This window comes from Perca fluviatilis, chromosome 20, assembly GCF_010015445.1.
Source record: "Perca fluviatilis chromosome 20, GENO_Pfluv_1.0, whole genome shotgun sequence".
Lineage (NCBI taxonomy): Eukaryota > Metazoa > Chordata > Actinopteri > Perciformes > Percidae > Perca > Perca fluviatilis.
Genome location: NC_053131.1, coordinates 18988862 through 19003570, shown reverse-complemented (window position 1 = coordinate 19003570; position 14709 = coordinate 18988862). Strand labels below are relative to the sequence as shown.

At 40.0% G+C, this 14709-nt stretch overlaps 1 protein-coding gene across 2 annotated transcripts in view; it reads left to right on the top strand.

Moving 5' to 3' along the window:
- The first annotated feature begins 107 nt into the window (after positions 1 to 107).
- kidins220a (kinase D-interacting substrate 220a) overlaps positions 108 to 14709 on the top strand; it is a 47422-nt gene continuing 32820 nt past the window's right edge. The window contains exons 1-16 of one of the 2 annotated variants that reach the window (XM_039785816.1): positions 108 to 254; positions 4971 to 5129; positions 5727 to 5825; positions 6535 to 6633; positions 8533 to 8631; positions 9086 to 9184; positions 9425 to 9523; positions 10930 to 11127; positions 11258 to 11318; positions 11658 to 11794; positions 12235 to 12333; positions 12508 to 12685; positions 12940 to 13104; positions 13327 to 13506; positions 13972 to 14137; positions 14411 to 14562. In XM_039785816.1, coding sequence (XP_039641750.1) covers positions 4998 to 5129; positions 5727 to 5825; positions 6535 to 6633; positions 8533 to 8631; positions 9086 to 9184; positions 9425 to 9523; positions 10930 to 11127; positions 11258 to 11318; positions 11658 to 11794; positions 12235 to 12333; positions 12508 to 12685; positions 12940 to 13104; positions 13327 to 13506; positions 13972 to 14137; positions 14411 to 14562 — 1963 coding nt within the window. In that variant the 5' untranslated portion in view covers positions 108 to 254; positions 4971 to 4997. Of the gene's footprint in view, positions 255 to 4970; positions 5130 to 5726; positions 5826 to 6534; positions 6634 to 8532; positions 8632 to 9085; positions 9185 to 9424; positions 9524 to 10929; positions 11128 to 11257; positions 11319 to 11641; positions 11795 to 12234; positions 12334 to 12507; positions 12686 to 12939; positions 13105 to 13326; positions 13507 to 13971; positions 14138 to 14410; positions 14563 to 14709 lie in introns of those variants that run through there. The other variant, XM_039785815.1, reaches the window with a different exon arrangement.

Here is a 14709-nt window from a genome sequence, read left to right as displayed (position 1 = left end):
TAATCCTGTCAGATGGGTTCCTTGTTCTAATCTAGACAAAATACGGTGGGGGTTCCTCTCTGACCCGCTTCTGGCTTCGCCGCATGTGACGCCACTGTAACCAGGGCTAGTAGTAGGTGGAGCTATTGACGTTACTGTAGACGCTCTGTTAAACAGACGCAAAGAAGCCACACAAACATGAATAAAAGGTATTTCTGACTATATTCTCCGGACGGTAATCAAAATACAACAGGTTCCAGAGCAGCCCACCCTAGGTAAGAGTACTTCAGGTTGTGCACTGTACTTTGTTTTCCTTTTGGAGGCGATAAAAGTTAGTACCTGTTGGAGAGTTAGCTAGCCACTCTGAGTTAACGTTAGCCTGTTAGCCGTTGGGAGTTTGGCTAGCGAGTGTTTTGCTGTTGCTTCCTAGTGATAGCAACGGGAAGTCAGTCTGCTTGTAACATCCTTGTCAAAACCCGTCCATTACAAACCAGAGACACGAAAGTATATTATGACTTTACTTTCTTTATTAAGTCACATTTGATGCCACTCGTGATGTTTTCTCTGTGTGTGTGTGTGTGTGTGTGCGCGTGCGCGTCATCCAGATGTTTATTTTTGTTGACAACACGAAGACGGGCTTATCCGCCATAGCTGTTGTGAACTTGCAAGTGCAGGCAGGAAACATGCAGCACACTGTTGCGAATTTCTTAGAAAGGAGAGGCTTGGGTCCAATGAAGATTTAACAAAAAGATTTAGTAATGAAATGACTGATCAAAACATGAAAGTACATTGATATAAAAAATCAGCATTGTTTTAGCATGTTTATCACCACTATGTTGAAACGGTGGTTGGCTGTTTGTCAGACCTTTACAGTAGTTTCTCTCCAGCAGCTCCTGTGACCAGGGATTAGTTTCAAACCGAAGGGTCACGACGTACTTAAATGCATAACCTAAAAGTAAGTAAAAACCGAGTAAAACCCCAAACCGCCTGAACTCTTGGCCATAGGCTGATGTAAAAAGACCAGCAGGTTTGGTTTGGTTTTAGAAGTTTGCAACACAACTCAGTAAACCTGTGTTTTGGAGCAGGCCCTGGTATGTGGCAGGGAACTGAATCCTCAGCAGTTTCATAACCCACGTGACAAGCCATGAGGAGCTGACTGGTTAAATTTAGAGATCCTATCCAGTGTTATCTGGCAAGTTCATGTTTGTGTGTTCAAATAACAGCACAGCTGACAAGGAGTTTTATGAATTTCATGATGATATCAAGTGGTCTGTGATTTTACATAAATACTAGGGCTGTGCTTGATTGAAGAAATTCTTAGTCGACTAACACTCATTCAATTGTATCGACTAATCGATTTGTTGATTTAATCGACAGATCTGTAAATCTAAAGCACCACTTTAACTCTTGTGTTTACCAGAGGTGTGCTCATACGTTTCTTGGAAATAAGTCATTCAGCATGAAAAAGGGCATAAAACATGACTAATCGACTAAAGAAATCTAAGTTGACTAAGACCAAAACAACCGATTAGTCGACTAAGAGGGAGCAGCCCTAATAAATACTGGACCATATATGACCTGAAAGTAGATAGATGAGTATTGATGTAGTACAACCAGACAAGATATCATCTGGGATTTTAGTTGCCCTACATTTGTGTTTTCCTGAGTTATGTAAAGTTTTGTGAAGACTGGAAAAACCTGTTTGGTCATTGTTTCCACTTTACAACTAAGTTCTAAATTTAAAATGTCTTTTTGTGTGCCTTGTTCTAATTTCTTCTTGTTCTTCTTGTAAATGTATGCTAAAAGCACTAATACCTTTGTATCAGTGCATTGATTGCCCTATTGTAACCACATTCTGTTTGAAACAGACACATATAACTGTGTCCTACAGGTTGTTTGAGGCAGTCCACTTCATTTGTGGAAGTGTATGTGCCTGATATGACAATGAAGGCAGAACAAAATGAACAAAACAAAATGACTTTCTGACAGTCTGCATTTATTAAAAGTGAAAATAAATACAAAAATCTATGCATGCAATACCTTTCTCTATAGAGCTGAAATTATTTGTTAATTAATCCATAAATTGATAAACAGAACATTTAGTAACCTGAAGGTTAAGGGGTTTCTTGTGGCCAATGGTAGTAATTAGTTTAATTAAACTACAGTGTTTCAGAATTAGTTTAACATGTTGGCTTAAATTGGTCAGCAATTAAGTCATTGTATGGCAGTGGTTGCCTAAAGGTTAAAGAAGCACGCCAAGTCAATCCCCAGACCGGCAGGATAAAATGTGGGTGGGGAAAGTGAAAGAGCATCGCTTGTCCCTCCCTCATTACCACCACTGAGGTGCCCTTGAGCAAGGCCCTTAACCTCCAACCGCTCCAGTGGAGCTGCTCAGTGGCCATCAGATCAGACTGTGGTTGTACTGGGCAGCTTCCAGGTATGAATGTGTAACTGTGTAAATGTGACTGGTCGTCGTTGCAAATGAGAAATTGTTCTCAATCGACTTACCTGGATAAATAAAGGTTAAAAAAACAAACACACACACACACACACACTCAAGTGGCAGGAGTGATGATCTGCCAGGGACAGTTCCCATTGATATCAAACAAATGTTACTTTATTGTGTTACTCGTTGGATGAAATCACACAAATAAAGCCAGCGCCTTAATTGTCACTCCCCTTCTATCTGTGTAATTTGGTGCCGAGCCAGTGCATGTAATGAAAGGAAATCTGGTCGCGTGTGTCTATTGTGTTGGGAAGAGATGGGCGTAGGCCAGCCCCCTCATCTAATATTCAGTCTTGAGTGAAGGGGGGATGCTGAGCGTGAGCCCGGCAGTGCTTGTTGATACTGTGTGCGAGTGAGCACGGGATAGAGATTGGTAATAGCAAAATAGCTTAACCCTACACCAAGGTAAGGGGCTCTTCTGTTCACCTTTTTAGTGTTTTCTAGAGACCATGTGTCTCTTTTAGCAGCTTTAATTTATTAGTTTGAATGGCTTTCACTGTTTTTATTGGTGTCTCTGCTGTTTTTACTGGGTGTGTGTTTTGTTAAATGATGTGTCTGAGCTCCCATCTGATCATTGCTCAACAGAGAGCGAGCTAAATGTTTACTGATTGGTTATTGTGTGGTGATCATCCACCCATTGTACCCATTTGAGAGACAAGGAGCTGAAGAGGGTGTGTCAACAGGCTCATATTTCCCCCCTATTGTAACAACAAAGGATTTTTTTTCCCCCATTAGTGTCTGATATGGGAGAACAGTTCCAAGAAAAAGGGTCAGACTTTAGAGAAAGGGGGGGAAAAAAGAATATGTAGTTATTTATTGATTGGCTGCTCTAAATTTGACTGAACTGAGTGTTTTGGGCCTTTGTACTGACAACCCAACAGGCATGTGACATTTAAGCGTTTATTGACCTGAGCCTGAGCTGCTTGTCTCACAGATTATGTTGAAATAGAGCAGGAAGTTGCTAGTTTTTTATTTAAAAATCCATTGCCAAGGCAACTTGCAAAGCAATCAAAAGCAATGAATGCAACTGATTAATTATGTGTTGCTCTGCCAGGAAGTGAGTCTGACCATGATGGAAGAGCCCAACTTGATGAATCATTAATGAGTTTTTCATCGATTGGTTGAATCCCTACTACAGCTCAAACAACAATGTTTAAGAGGGGATTCTTTTGTCATGTGAAATTATACATGTAATGTCTGTGAAGTTTTGATGTTTTACAGTATATTAGAGGAGAGGAGATCTAGTCAGTGCCCAATAATTATAGAAATGTCATGTGTGAGTACTACTGTTGGACTCCAGGGTAAAATGGCTAAAAATGACTCAGTTAATAGAGGAACTAGTAGCTTAAATAGTTCTTTAGAGTGGTGGAGCCTCATTATAGATAATCTCTCTCCAAACGGGGCTGTCTGCATTGATATACTGTATGTCAGATGCAGACATTTGCCTAACTGCATCTTACTGCTATTTTCCCATCAATGCAGCCGTTTCAGCCACAATTTTCAGCAGTTTCAGTGAAATCGTGTGCACCTATTGTACTTTCAGGCACTTAACAAAACAGCACTTTTCTTGTTCAGTGTACACAACTTCCACAAAGTCCAATTTAAGGCAGCGGAGGAGGGTAGATCTGAGGTCGGTCTAGATATAATTGGAGCACACAGTTGAGTGCACCAATTGTCCACATCATCATTCCACCAAAGAATCAAAGTTTGAAGACTGTTGTTTTTCTTCAGTGGTATTTGATGACCTAGTGGACTTTCTTGAGCGGAGCATTGTGATTGCTCTGCCTTCATTACTGAGCAGAACACATTTCAGTTCAAGTTTTCAGCATGAGCAGGCAAACTTAACTAAACTGAATCAAGTCGTGCCCCTTTTAGCTCTTGTGTAATGAGCATGTTCAGTGCATTGATTGCCCTATTGTAACCACATATGAAACAGACTGTGGTAACTGTGTCCTACAGGTTGTTTGTGGCAGTCCACTTCATTTGTGGACGTGTATGTGCCTGATATGACAGTGGAGGCAGAACAAAATGACTTTCTGACAATCTGCTTTTATTTTTTAAAGTGAAAATAAATACAAATATCTATGCATGTAATATGCATATGCAAATACAAGCCATGAGCACACAAAGGCAAACAAAACTGAGGCAGAATTTCCATGTTTTTTATTTTCCAATTAGACTTACATGTTTTTGTTTTTTTAAATATGACCCTCTTTTCTGATTGCATGTTGTGATGTTTAGAGCAAAAAAATGCAGCCTGTTTTTTTGTTTCTATGGGTGAGTTTGTGCGTGTTAGCTGGGTTTAGACTGTACTTGTTTATTGCCTTGCATCACTTCAAAGGTGAAGCACCACACCCTCTTCCTGGCTTCAACGTCTCTGCTTCTCCCTTTGTAGTGCTGTACATTTAGCTGTGCTGGCCAGATAGACACCATTAGTATCTTAAGCCTTCTGTGAATGCTAATCTGCTTCTCTCTCGCTCTGCAGTGGTGTACAGGTGGTTAGCAGTCAGCCATGGATACCACCACCTCCCTGAAGATGACCTCTCTGGCCATCCAGAGTCTGTTCAGCTACGTGGAGGAGGAGAACCTGGCTGCCATCAAAGCACATTTGGACAAGTTCAGAGATGTGGACAGCAGGAGTGATGTAAGTCAGCCATATCACAACAGCCCTCCGGTTTGCTCAAGTTGTTTATTTTGGGGAGCAGTATGGAGTAACCAGAGGCTCTTTGAGATCATGTATCAAGTGTGTTGTGATAAAAGGGATACTACCTACTGAAACTGATTGTAAAGCCGTTTTGCAAAGAGAAGACTTAGTGCTTGATATTGTGTTTGGCATGTGAGGGTTATTAGGTAGAAGTATTTTCTTTTAAATTGTCCAAGTATGAGATATAGTGCCTATAAAAAACATTCAACCTCCCCCCCTCCAGGCAGTTTTAATTATCATTGTCACTTTGTGGAGATCTGATTTCACTTTGCCATTTAAGTCTCTTTTTCTGTTGATCAATGTAAAAAAAAAAAAAAGAACATAAAACATTAAACCCCTATTTAATTTAGTAAAGAGATAAAATATGAAGACTTATGTGGGTGATAAATATCTTTTGTAGGCACTAAGTACTCATGCCATTTCTTTTCCTAATTATTTCTCATAGGGTTACAGATAAAACAGTGTAATTATTTGCCTTGATGGTGTGTTAAAATCTTTATCACATATTTAGTTCCTTTGCTGTCTCCTTTTTTTCAGAATGGACAGACTCCCCTGATGGTGGCGGCAGAGCAGGGCAATCTGGAGATAGTACAAGAGCTCATTAAGAGAGGAGCCAACGTTAACTTGGATGATATTGTAAGCACGCACACACATCATACCCTCACACACAGGCCCACGTGGCGTTTTATTAAACATTGAGATCCAGGCACAGGTGAAAAACAATGCGGTCATTTCAACCACATTATCCACTTGACAAAGAAGACGTAGCTGAACTAGTGGCCTTGATGTTCCATCTTGCTGAACTCACCACACTCAGGCTTAGTCCACAGCTATTACGAGCAATCATGAGCCATAATGACAACTTATTACATACTTTTACCTTCGCTCTTTTGACTAAATGACAGGATCCACTTGCTGGCCAACACCCTGTGCCTTCAGAAGCCAGCCCCCCCCACACACGCACACACTCACACATGCATATACCCTCCCACTTAGGCACACGCATGCATGCTCACACCATACACCTCTCATTAACATCTCACGTCCATGTAACCTGCTATTACACACGGAACACTCAAACTTGTGCTCACTCTCCCACTAACGCAGAAGATAAAGGAGAAGCATCACATACTATAGTTGCACTTGTCTTTCACACTTTACTCTCTGACACTCCTGTCTGTCAATGCGACACCGTGTTCCCATGAGCACCTGGTATGACCAGCTGGTAGGTACAGTGCTTTGAGCATTCCCGGTCTGTCCCAGGTAGAGCTCGGACAGACGTTTGTCCAACTGGATTTGGAGGGTGATGGGAGTTCCCACGGTAACAGGTTGTCTGTGTGTGCAGGACTGCTGGACAGCGTTGATCTCAGCAGCTAAGGAGGGCCACATCGAGGTGGTGAGGGAACTGCTGGAGAACAAGGCTAACCTGGAACATCGAGACATGGTGAGAACGTGGAGAGTTAATAGAATGTTTTTTCAATCATATTAATTTCAATTCAAATCTGCTGTATTCTGCTGTCTGCTAATTCTTTTTGTTTTAAATATGAAAAAAAAAAAATCCTAACATGCCAGTATCTAAAACGGTATACTGTACAATAATATTATATAATGATATCATTTTGTAAGGAAAGGCCATACAGTTGTATCAATATTATATAAAAAAATAGTAGAAAAGAAAAGTGAATTAGGTTTGAAAATTGTGGTGTAAAAAATCTGGTCGGCCATCCTGTTGGCCAAGTGGGTAAGATGCATGATTATGTAATTACGTAATCGCAACGTCCTTGGATTGATTCTAGGTACTTTTTGTTGCATGTTCATTTGTCTCTCCTTGTTTCCTCTATGTCTATACTATGTACTATCAAAAATTGGCTGAAATGCCAGAAAGTTGTGTAGGGTGGAGCAAGACTAAAGGATAGTAATGTATCCTCAGTGCCAAAAATATATGTTTTATGGGTATGTGATAACTAATCAACATAGAACAATAGGACAATGTGTCAAACTTCTAAATGTACTTGAAACATTAAACTAAAACTTTAGAGGTTAATTAACAAACTGCTCAAACTTTTAAGGTAAGGTGACCTTTAATATGTTGCCTTTATACAATTCAAAACATAATAATGTCTTGATTGTATGTGCATTAGTGGTTTCCGTAAAAAATGTAATGACCCCAGTGTTGCTTGAACAGGATGATCCATTAGCTTTGAAATGGACATTAAATGAAATTACTTTATGTGTGATGGCTCCTCTCTACTAGTAATACCATTTGCTGAGCTCTGGTTGTCTCTGCATCGGGCCATGATATGATTTAGTCTTAGGATCTTAGTCTCGCATTGCCAGACCTATTTCCACAGCGCTGTGGAGTAAGATCTGGCTATACCACAGATACATTCAGATGAGATACACATATTTATTACCTGGGTGCTGAGCATGTTTGGTATTAGTTGTGACGTAGATGTCCCAGCGTAAGAGGCAGTGTGCATTTCCAGCACCCAGAAATGCTAACAATGTAATTCTAACCATTAGTTGGTAGTGTAAGTGGTGTATTTAATTTCTATATTGGCACTCAAAGATGACACTTTTTTATGACCTCTGCTATTCTATCATGTGTGATGAGACATTTAGAGTGAATTTTACATCCTTGGTCTCTGTGACTCAGGACATCAACTGACTCGTGCATCACTTGCCGTGCGAGGCTTGTCTAAGCTGCAGAGGACAGATCACAGCCAGTCATCACAGTGGGATTATAATAAACCACAATGTGTGATACTGTTCACTCACTGGAAAGTGTGTCACGCCAGCTGTAAATAGCACATTTTCCTACCACAGAATCTGCTTTGATTTGTTGCTTGAATTTTATACTGTTGTTACCCTTACACCTTATTGTGATAAAATAAAGAATATTACATACACAGTATAAATTATATATGTCCTGTAGAGGTTAGGGGTGGGGGAAAAAATCAATACAGCATAGTTTTCCGTGGCAATACTGTGTCGATACACAGACGCCAAGTATCAATCTTTTATTATACTGTATATGTGTTGGTCAGTTTGTCTGCTTGACAATCCCATTTTGCAGCAATAAAATTGAAGTGAGATCGACAAACAGAGAAATCAGATGTTGACAAAGTTTTCTTTTGGGGAAAAATTTGAAGTTGGAAAAAAGGTAATAAATTGCAATCTATTGCAAAATATTGCAATATTTTTAAAATCGCGTGATGTATATATTGTGATGATATCGTATCGTGAGGCCTCTGGTGATTCCCACCCCTAGTAGAGTTTTTTAGTCATGAACAAATTATCTTTTCTCCAACTTAACTGTGTTCTGTGTATGTGTCCTACTCAGGGAGGTTGGACTGCTCTCATGTGGGCAGCCTATAAAGGTCGTACAGATGTGGTCCAGCTGCTCTTGGAAAAAGAAGCTAACCCCAACATCACTGGTCAGGTACTGAGACCAGACACTGTATTTTTGTAGTTCCCCCCCATAATAATAGCATCATTTGCATCTGTTGTTCCTTTATATCAGCATAAAGATAACATGTATGTTTACAGTACATGAAATAAAAAAAAATATTCTCTGAATGAGGCAGATTATTTTAAAGAAAGTATTCACATGATGTGTTTTACTCTGATCGCTCCATGTAAATGTAATCCATTGTTTCAGCTCACTAGTTAAAAACTGATAGAGTTGTAAATGTCAGTACACATAACTTGAATTGTGTTCACAAAAATGTGAACACAACTACAACCCTGCTCTTCACCTGCACAGTGCGATGCCTCACCCATCACCTGCTGTTTCAGTCATGTAAGGTGGCTTAAAGCGTTAGTACGACCGCAGGCCTGACACTGATCATTAGTTACTGTCAGCATGACTTCACCCCTCTCCTCTGGCCCAACAGTACAGCGTCTACCCCATTATCTGGGCGGCAGGTCGAGGCCACGCAGAGATTGTCCATCTCCTGCTGCAGCACGGCGCCAAGGTCAACTGCTCGGACAAGGTAGCTACATACTGACAGATGTTCAACATTAACTTGTTTTTAATCACACAGAAGATATATTTAGCGGTATGAGCTAAAAATATTTAAGTGGTCTGCAACCACCTTCCAGATCTCCAAGTCCCTCTTCCTTTTATTTGTTATTCCTTCATGATTATTCACAAGTCCCTTGGTTGTTGACTGAATAGTATCTTGCCACTCATGTCTAATGCACTCTATCATATTTTCTTATTTTCTTTGTAGTATGGTACCACTCCTTTGATCTGGGCAGCCAGGAAGGGCCACTATGACAGTGTGATGCACCTTCTGGCCAACGGAGCTGATGTGGACCAAGAAGGAGCGGTAAGCAGATTGGAGATGTCGTGTGAATGGTTGTAGACTATACGTCAGTATCATTCAATAGAGATCCAACACTAGTAGAGTAAGTAGAATTGCAGTTTATAACTGTAGTGTACACAATTCTAAATAAGACCATATTGATTGATTCCTGTACATTGTCTGTCAAGATATTGATTAAAGGTGCTGTAGGTAGGATTGCGAAGATCCAGGACTTAGCCAAAAAATTTGAACATCGATAACTTCTCAGTCCCTCCCCCTTTTCTGCTAAAGTCCAAAACGGTCTCCTAAACCCCTCCCCCCACAAGGGAGAATGAATGCATGTGCATGAGCAGTGATTGACACAAAGTTAGACACTCCCCCCAACCCTGATTGGTGCATCTGAACAGGGAGCTGTGGATTTTTGCAAATCACACTACAGGCTGTAGGTGGTGCCAGAGGAGCCGGATTTGTTTTATTTTGTATTACCTGCTTCATGTAGTTCTAATAGAACATAGGGTCAGTTTCAGCAAATATGACATAAAGTTAGTTTTATAAGTCTTACCTACTGCACCTTTAAAGTACAATATGATATAAATATAATAAAATAATAAATATTGTTGATTAATAAGTTTGATCACAGTATCTACACAATAATCTAGATTATGATTGCAGTTTTTATTATCTGGTTGCTTAGATATGTCTTTGAAATCCTTTAAAAGTCTGGTGCCGATACCCACATTACAATGTCTTCTGTATGGCTTTGCACCCACAATTGTTTGACATAGCATACTATTTGGCAGTGTTTCCTAAACAATGTTAATATTTGATTTGGTAGTCTGAATAGACATCTTAGCAGCTGAACAAGTCTAATTTTGTTTTGGGTTCATCGTGGGTGCCATGACACACAAAGCGGCCTGTTCTCGCCAGTGTAGTTTTCACATAATCAAGATTTAATGCTCCCAAGCACCACAAACTCATTAGTAAACTGCAATATTAAATAATTGATTGCATCTATGACGCAGCACATCTGTGCTCCTTCGAGTCATGTTGCATCTGTGCTGTCACAAATTGAACGATGTGATAGTTCGATATGTAGCATCAATAATCAGATGCAACTATGGTAGCTAATGTTGCAGAGCAATTCACATGTGATTTAGAAACTCTAGTGCCTGGAAAAATACATGAGTTAGCGGGTTTGCTAGACGATATAGCAGTGATAAATTAAGCCTGTAGTGTCTCCCAGAGCTGCTGAAATAAACTGATAACATTTGGGAAATACAAATGGTAATCTTCACCCGTACATTATTGAATATTTCTCATATTAAACGCCAACTAAAATCCTAACCGCTAGTTAAGCAGAGAGAAACTGTTTGGGTTAGATAGACCCTGAAATTTGTAAATTTAAATTCCTTGTTTCTGTGTCTTTTCAGAACTCAATGACGGCTCTGATTGTGGGAGTAAAAGGTGGCTATACAGATGTTGTAAAGGAGCTCCTGAAGAGAAACCCAAATGTCAACATGACGGACAAGGATGGCAACACAGCCCTGGCCATTGCTGCCAAGGAGGGTCACACCGAGATCGTACAGGACCTGCTGGATGCCGGCACCTATGTCAATATTCCAGACAGGGTGAGGCCACCATACAGCAGCCTTACAAGCTTGCTAGTTGAAGATGTAGAAGAGTAGTTGATAAGAAATACAATGTGAATATAATGCAATTCATACATCTGTTTTTCCTTTCTTTCTCCATCTCTGTCAGAGCGGGGAGACAATGCTGATTGGAGCAGTGAGAGGAGGTCATGTGGAGATAGTCCGAGCTCGGGGGGAAAAAAAAATATATTGGGGGGGGGGGGGGGGGGGGGGGGGCCCTTCCCCCTTTTTTTTGCGCTTTTTGTTTTTTAAAACATGCATTAGTTTTTTTTTTTAAAAATTTGGGCCTTCTTGTGTTCTCTATGTGATATGTCACACTGCTACTCAATACTGTTTAGTTCTGTTGTTTCTTGGTAAAGTGAACTTTAATCCATAGGATTAGACAAACTATTTCTACATAAACAGTCTGTTACACATATGCTACAATAAGTTTACTATTCACAATACAAAATACATTCACTGCATTCTCAGTTATGCACACTTGTCCACATGATGTTTTGTATGTACAGTTTGCAAGCTAGTATTTGCCTTGTCCTTTCCACATCAGGATGGAAAGACTGCCCTCTACTGGGCAGTGGAGAAAGGTAACGCTACCATGGTGAGAGACATCCTGCAGTGTAACCCTGACACCGAGAGCTGCACTAAGGTACGGCACACTCTTTAGTAAAGGGGTAAAATGCACTCTTTCTTATCCATGACATTTCTTGACTGTTAGTTTGAAAGCACATTTCTTTATTTCTCCTAATTTCTTATATACTAAGTTTGAAATGTAAAAGTATATCCATCCAATATATCCATTCACTGTATTTAATAAGAACATTGTTAACAACATAAATCTGCTGTTTCTAAAATATCTGTAAAAATGCTATTGAACAAAAATGCAGACAACTATGAATATTGCCATAACAGCCTAAACTAGGCTTTCTTTAATTCTAAAAGACTGTGTGTTTGCAGTGGTATTATTTTTCACGTGTGTACTGTTGATTCATTGAAAATGTAAAGGTCCAACGTGTCTGTTCAAAATGAAATTCAGAATTTGTATTGTGTGAATTGTGGGATGTAATGTTGTGTATCTTTGCGTTTTAGGAAGGAGAGACCCCACTAATCAAAGCAACAAAAATGAGGAACATAGAGATAGTGGAACTCCTGCTGGATAAAGGAGCCAAGGTGTCTGCAGTGGAGAAGGTACTTTTATATTAAAAACACACTTCCACATTACACACACTTGTACATATAAATCTTGTAATAACAGTACTTTTATAGCATTATTTTGTTAAGTAATTTGGAGGTTTCAATTTTTAAAATGTTTTCCAGTCAGTAAGTTACTTTTCAGTCAATTCAGTGTAACTCTTTCTTAAGAAAGGAGACACGTCCCTCCACATTGCCATCCGCGGGAGAAGTCGAAAGTTGGCTGAGCTGCTGCTGAGGAACCCTAAAGATGGCCGCCTGCTTTACCGCCCAAACAAAGCTGGAGAGACACCATACAACATTGACTGTACCCACCAGAAAAGCATCCTCACACAGATATTTGGAGCCAGTATGAACCATTTTTCCATTTAATTCAGAAAAAATAGTGTGCCAAAACAAGCTCATTGCTTTGTTTGTTCAGAAATCACAAAATATCCTGAAAACTGCTTTACTTTGTATTCTCTTATCTTCCTCTGCACTGTTTAACCTTCTCTCTCTCTCTCTCTCTCTCTCTCTCTCTCTCTCTCTCTCTCTCTCTCTCTCTCTATATATCTATCTCTCTTTCTTTCTTTGTTTCTTTGTTTCTTTCTCTCTCTCTCTCAGAGCACCTCTCCCCCTCTGAGTCAGATGGAGACATGTTGGGTTATGACCTGTATAGCAGTGCTCTAGCAGACATCCTTAGTGAGCCCACCATGCAGCCACCAATATGTGTTGGACTGTACGCTCAGTGGGGCAGCGGCAAGTCTTTCCTTCTTAAGAAACTGGAGGGTAAGTAAGCCCACAGCATAAAAAAATATCTCAAACAAAGACGAAAAGTACCGAATTGTCAAAATTAGCTTTTTTGAGAGTGCCTTTCCACAGTTCAATCAATGTATCCATTTCAGTTAGGCTGTTAAATGGGTTTATTTTCATATTGCTTTATATCCTGACTTAGTGTTTTATATTTTAATATTTTCTAATACTTCCTTTCTTCTTCCTCTTGTCCATCAGATGAGATGAAGACCTTTGCAGGCCAGCAGATAGAGCCGTTGTTCCAGTTCTCTTGGCTGGTGGTCTTTCTCACCCTGCTACTTTGCGGCTCAGTAGCCGTGGTTCTGGGCTTTACTGTTGATCCCAAGCTGGCAATTGCTGTCTCCCTCACCCTCCTCACTCTGCTCTACATCTTTTTTGGTGAGGAGACAGATAAGCTAGAAATGCAACACTGATACTATAACTGATGACTGTATAGAAATTCAGTTTTCATTTGACCTGCTCCACAGGGAGAGCAGCCTCCTTGGAAGTGTTTGAAATACATAATGGCATATTTTTATATTCTGTTTTTGTGACAGCAAAATGAGTTCCACACAGAAATGCTTACACATATCCTTATACAAATATAAATGCCCCCTGAAATATATTTTTTTAATTATTAAGAAAATAATGCTTGATTCATTTGTACAAGATGAACCTTAGCTGTATGATGCTTTTGAAACTGATTTGCTCACTAGAGCATGCCATTATACAACCAATTTTAAATATGATGACATGAGCCTCCTAACTTACATTTTTATTGATATTTAAGAGATAATTTACTGATGTGTATGAATATAACTTAACCATTGTAATCATGAAATGAGGATTTTCTACTCTCTCCAGTGTTGGTGTACTTTGGAAGTCGACGTGAGAGGGAGAGCTGGAACTGGGCGTGGGTCATCAGCACCCGTCTGGCTCGCCAGGTCGGTTACCTGGAGCTGCTGCTCAAACTGATGTTTGTCAACCCCCCTGAACTTCCTGAGCAGACCACCCGCGCACTGCCTGTCAGGTGACACTGACTTACACACACACACACACACACACACACACACAGTCAATGCTACTGAGTTCCAAGATAAAAAATGTAAACACTTTGCAATTGCACTCTCACTCTGCATTTATTATTTGAACCTCAATTGGTGGGTTAGTACCATTCACTATTCCATCTATTGCAATGTTAACAACATTGCTAAAATGAATACTTTAGCCCCAGTCCCATCTGCATTTTGCTGTGTAATTGAGGAAATCACAGCATCATTTCTGTTTCTCACATTTCACACAGGTTCCTGTTCACAGACTATAATCGTCTGTCCAGTGTTGGAGGGGAGACCTCCATGGCTGAGATGATTGCCACGCTCTCTGATGCCTGTGAGAGGGAGTTTGGCTTCATGGCCACCAGGCTCTTCAGGGTTTTCAAGAAAGATGAGATCCAAGGTGACAATGCTATCTTTGGCTTTATATATCAGTCATGTAATGACGTTTCAGCCAGCACACAAAGTCACAATCAGACCTGTAATTGATAATACAACTCTTATATTTGCAATTACGAGCTTGCATTAATATCTATTAATGGCTGACAAA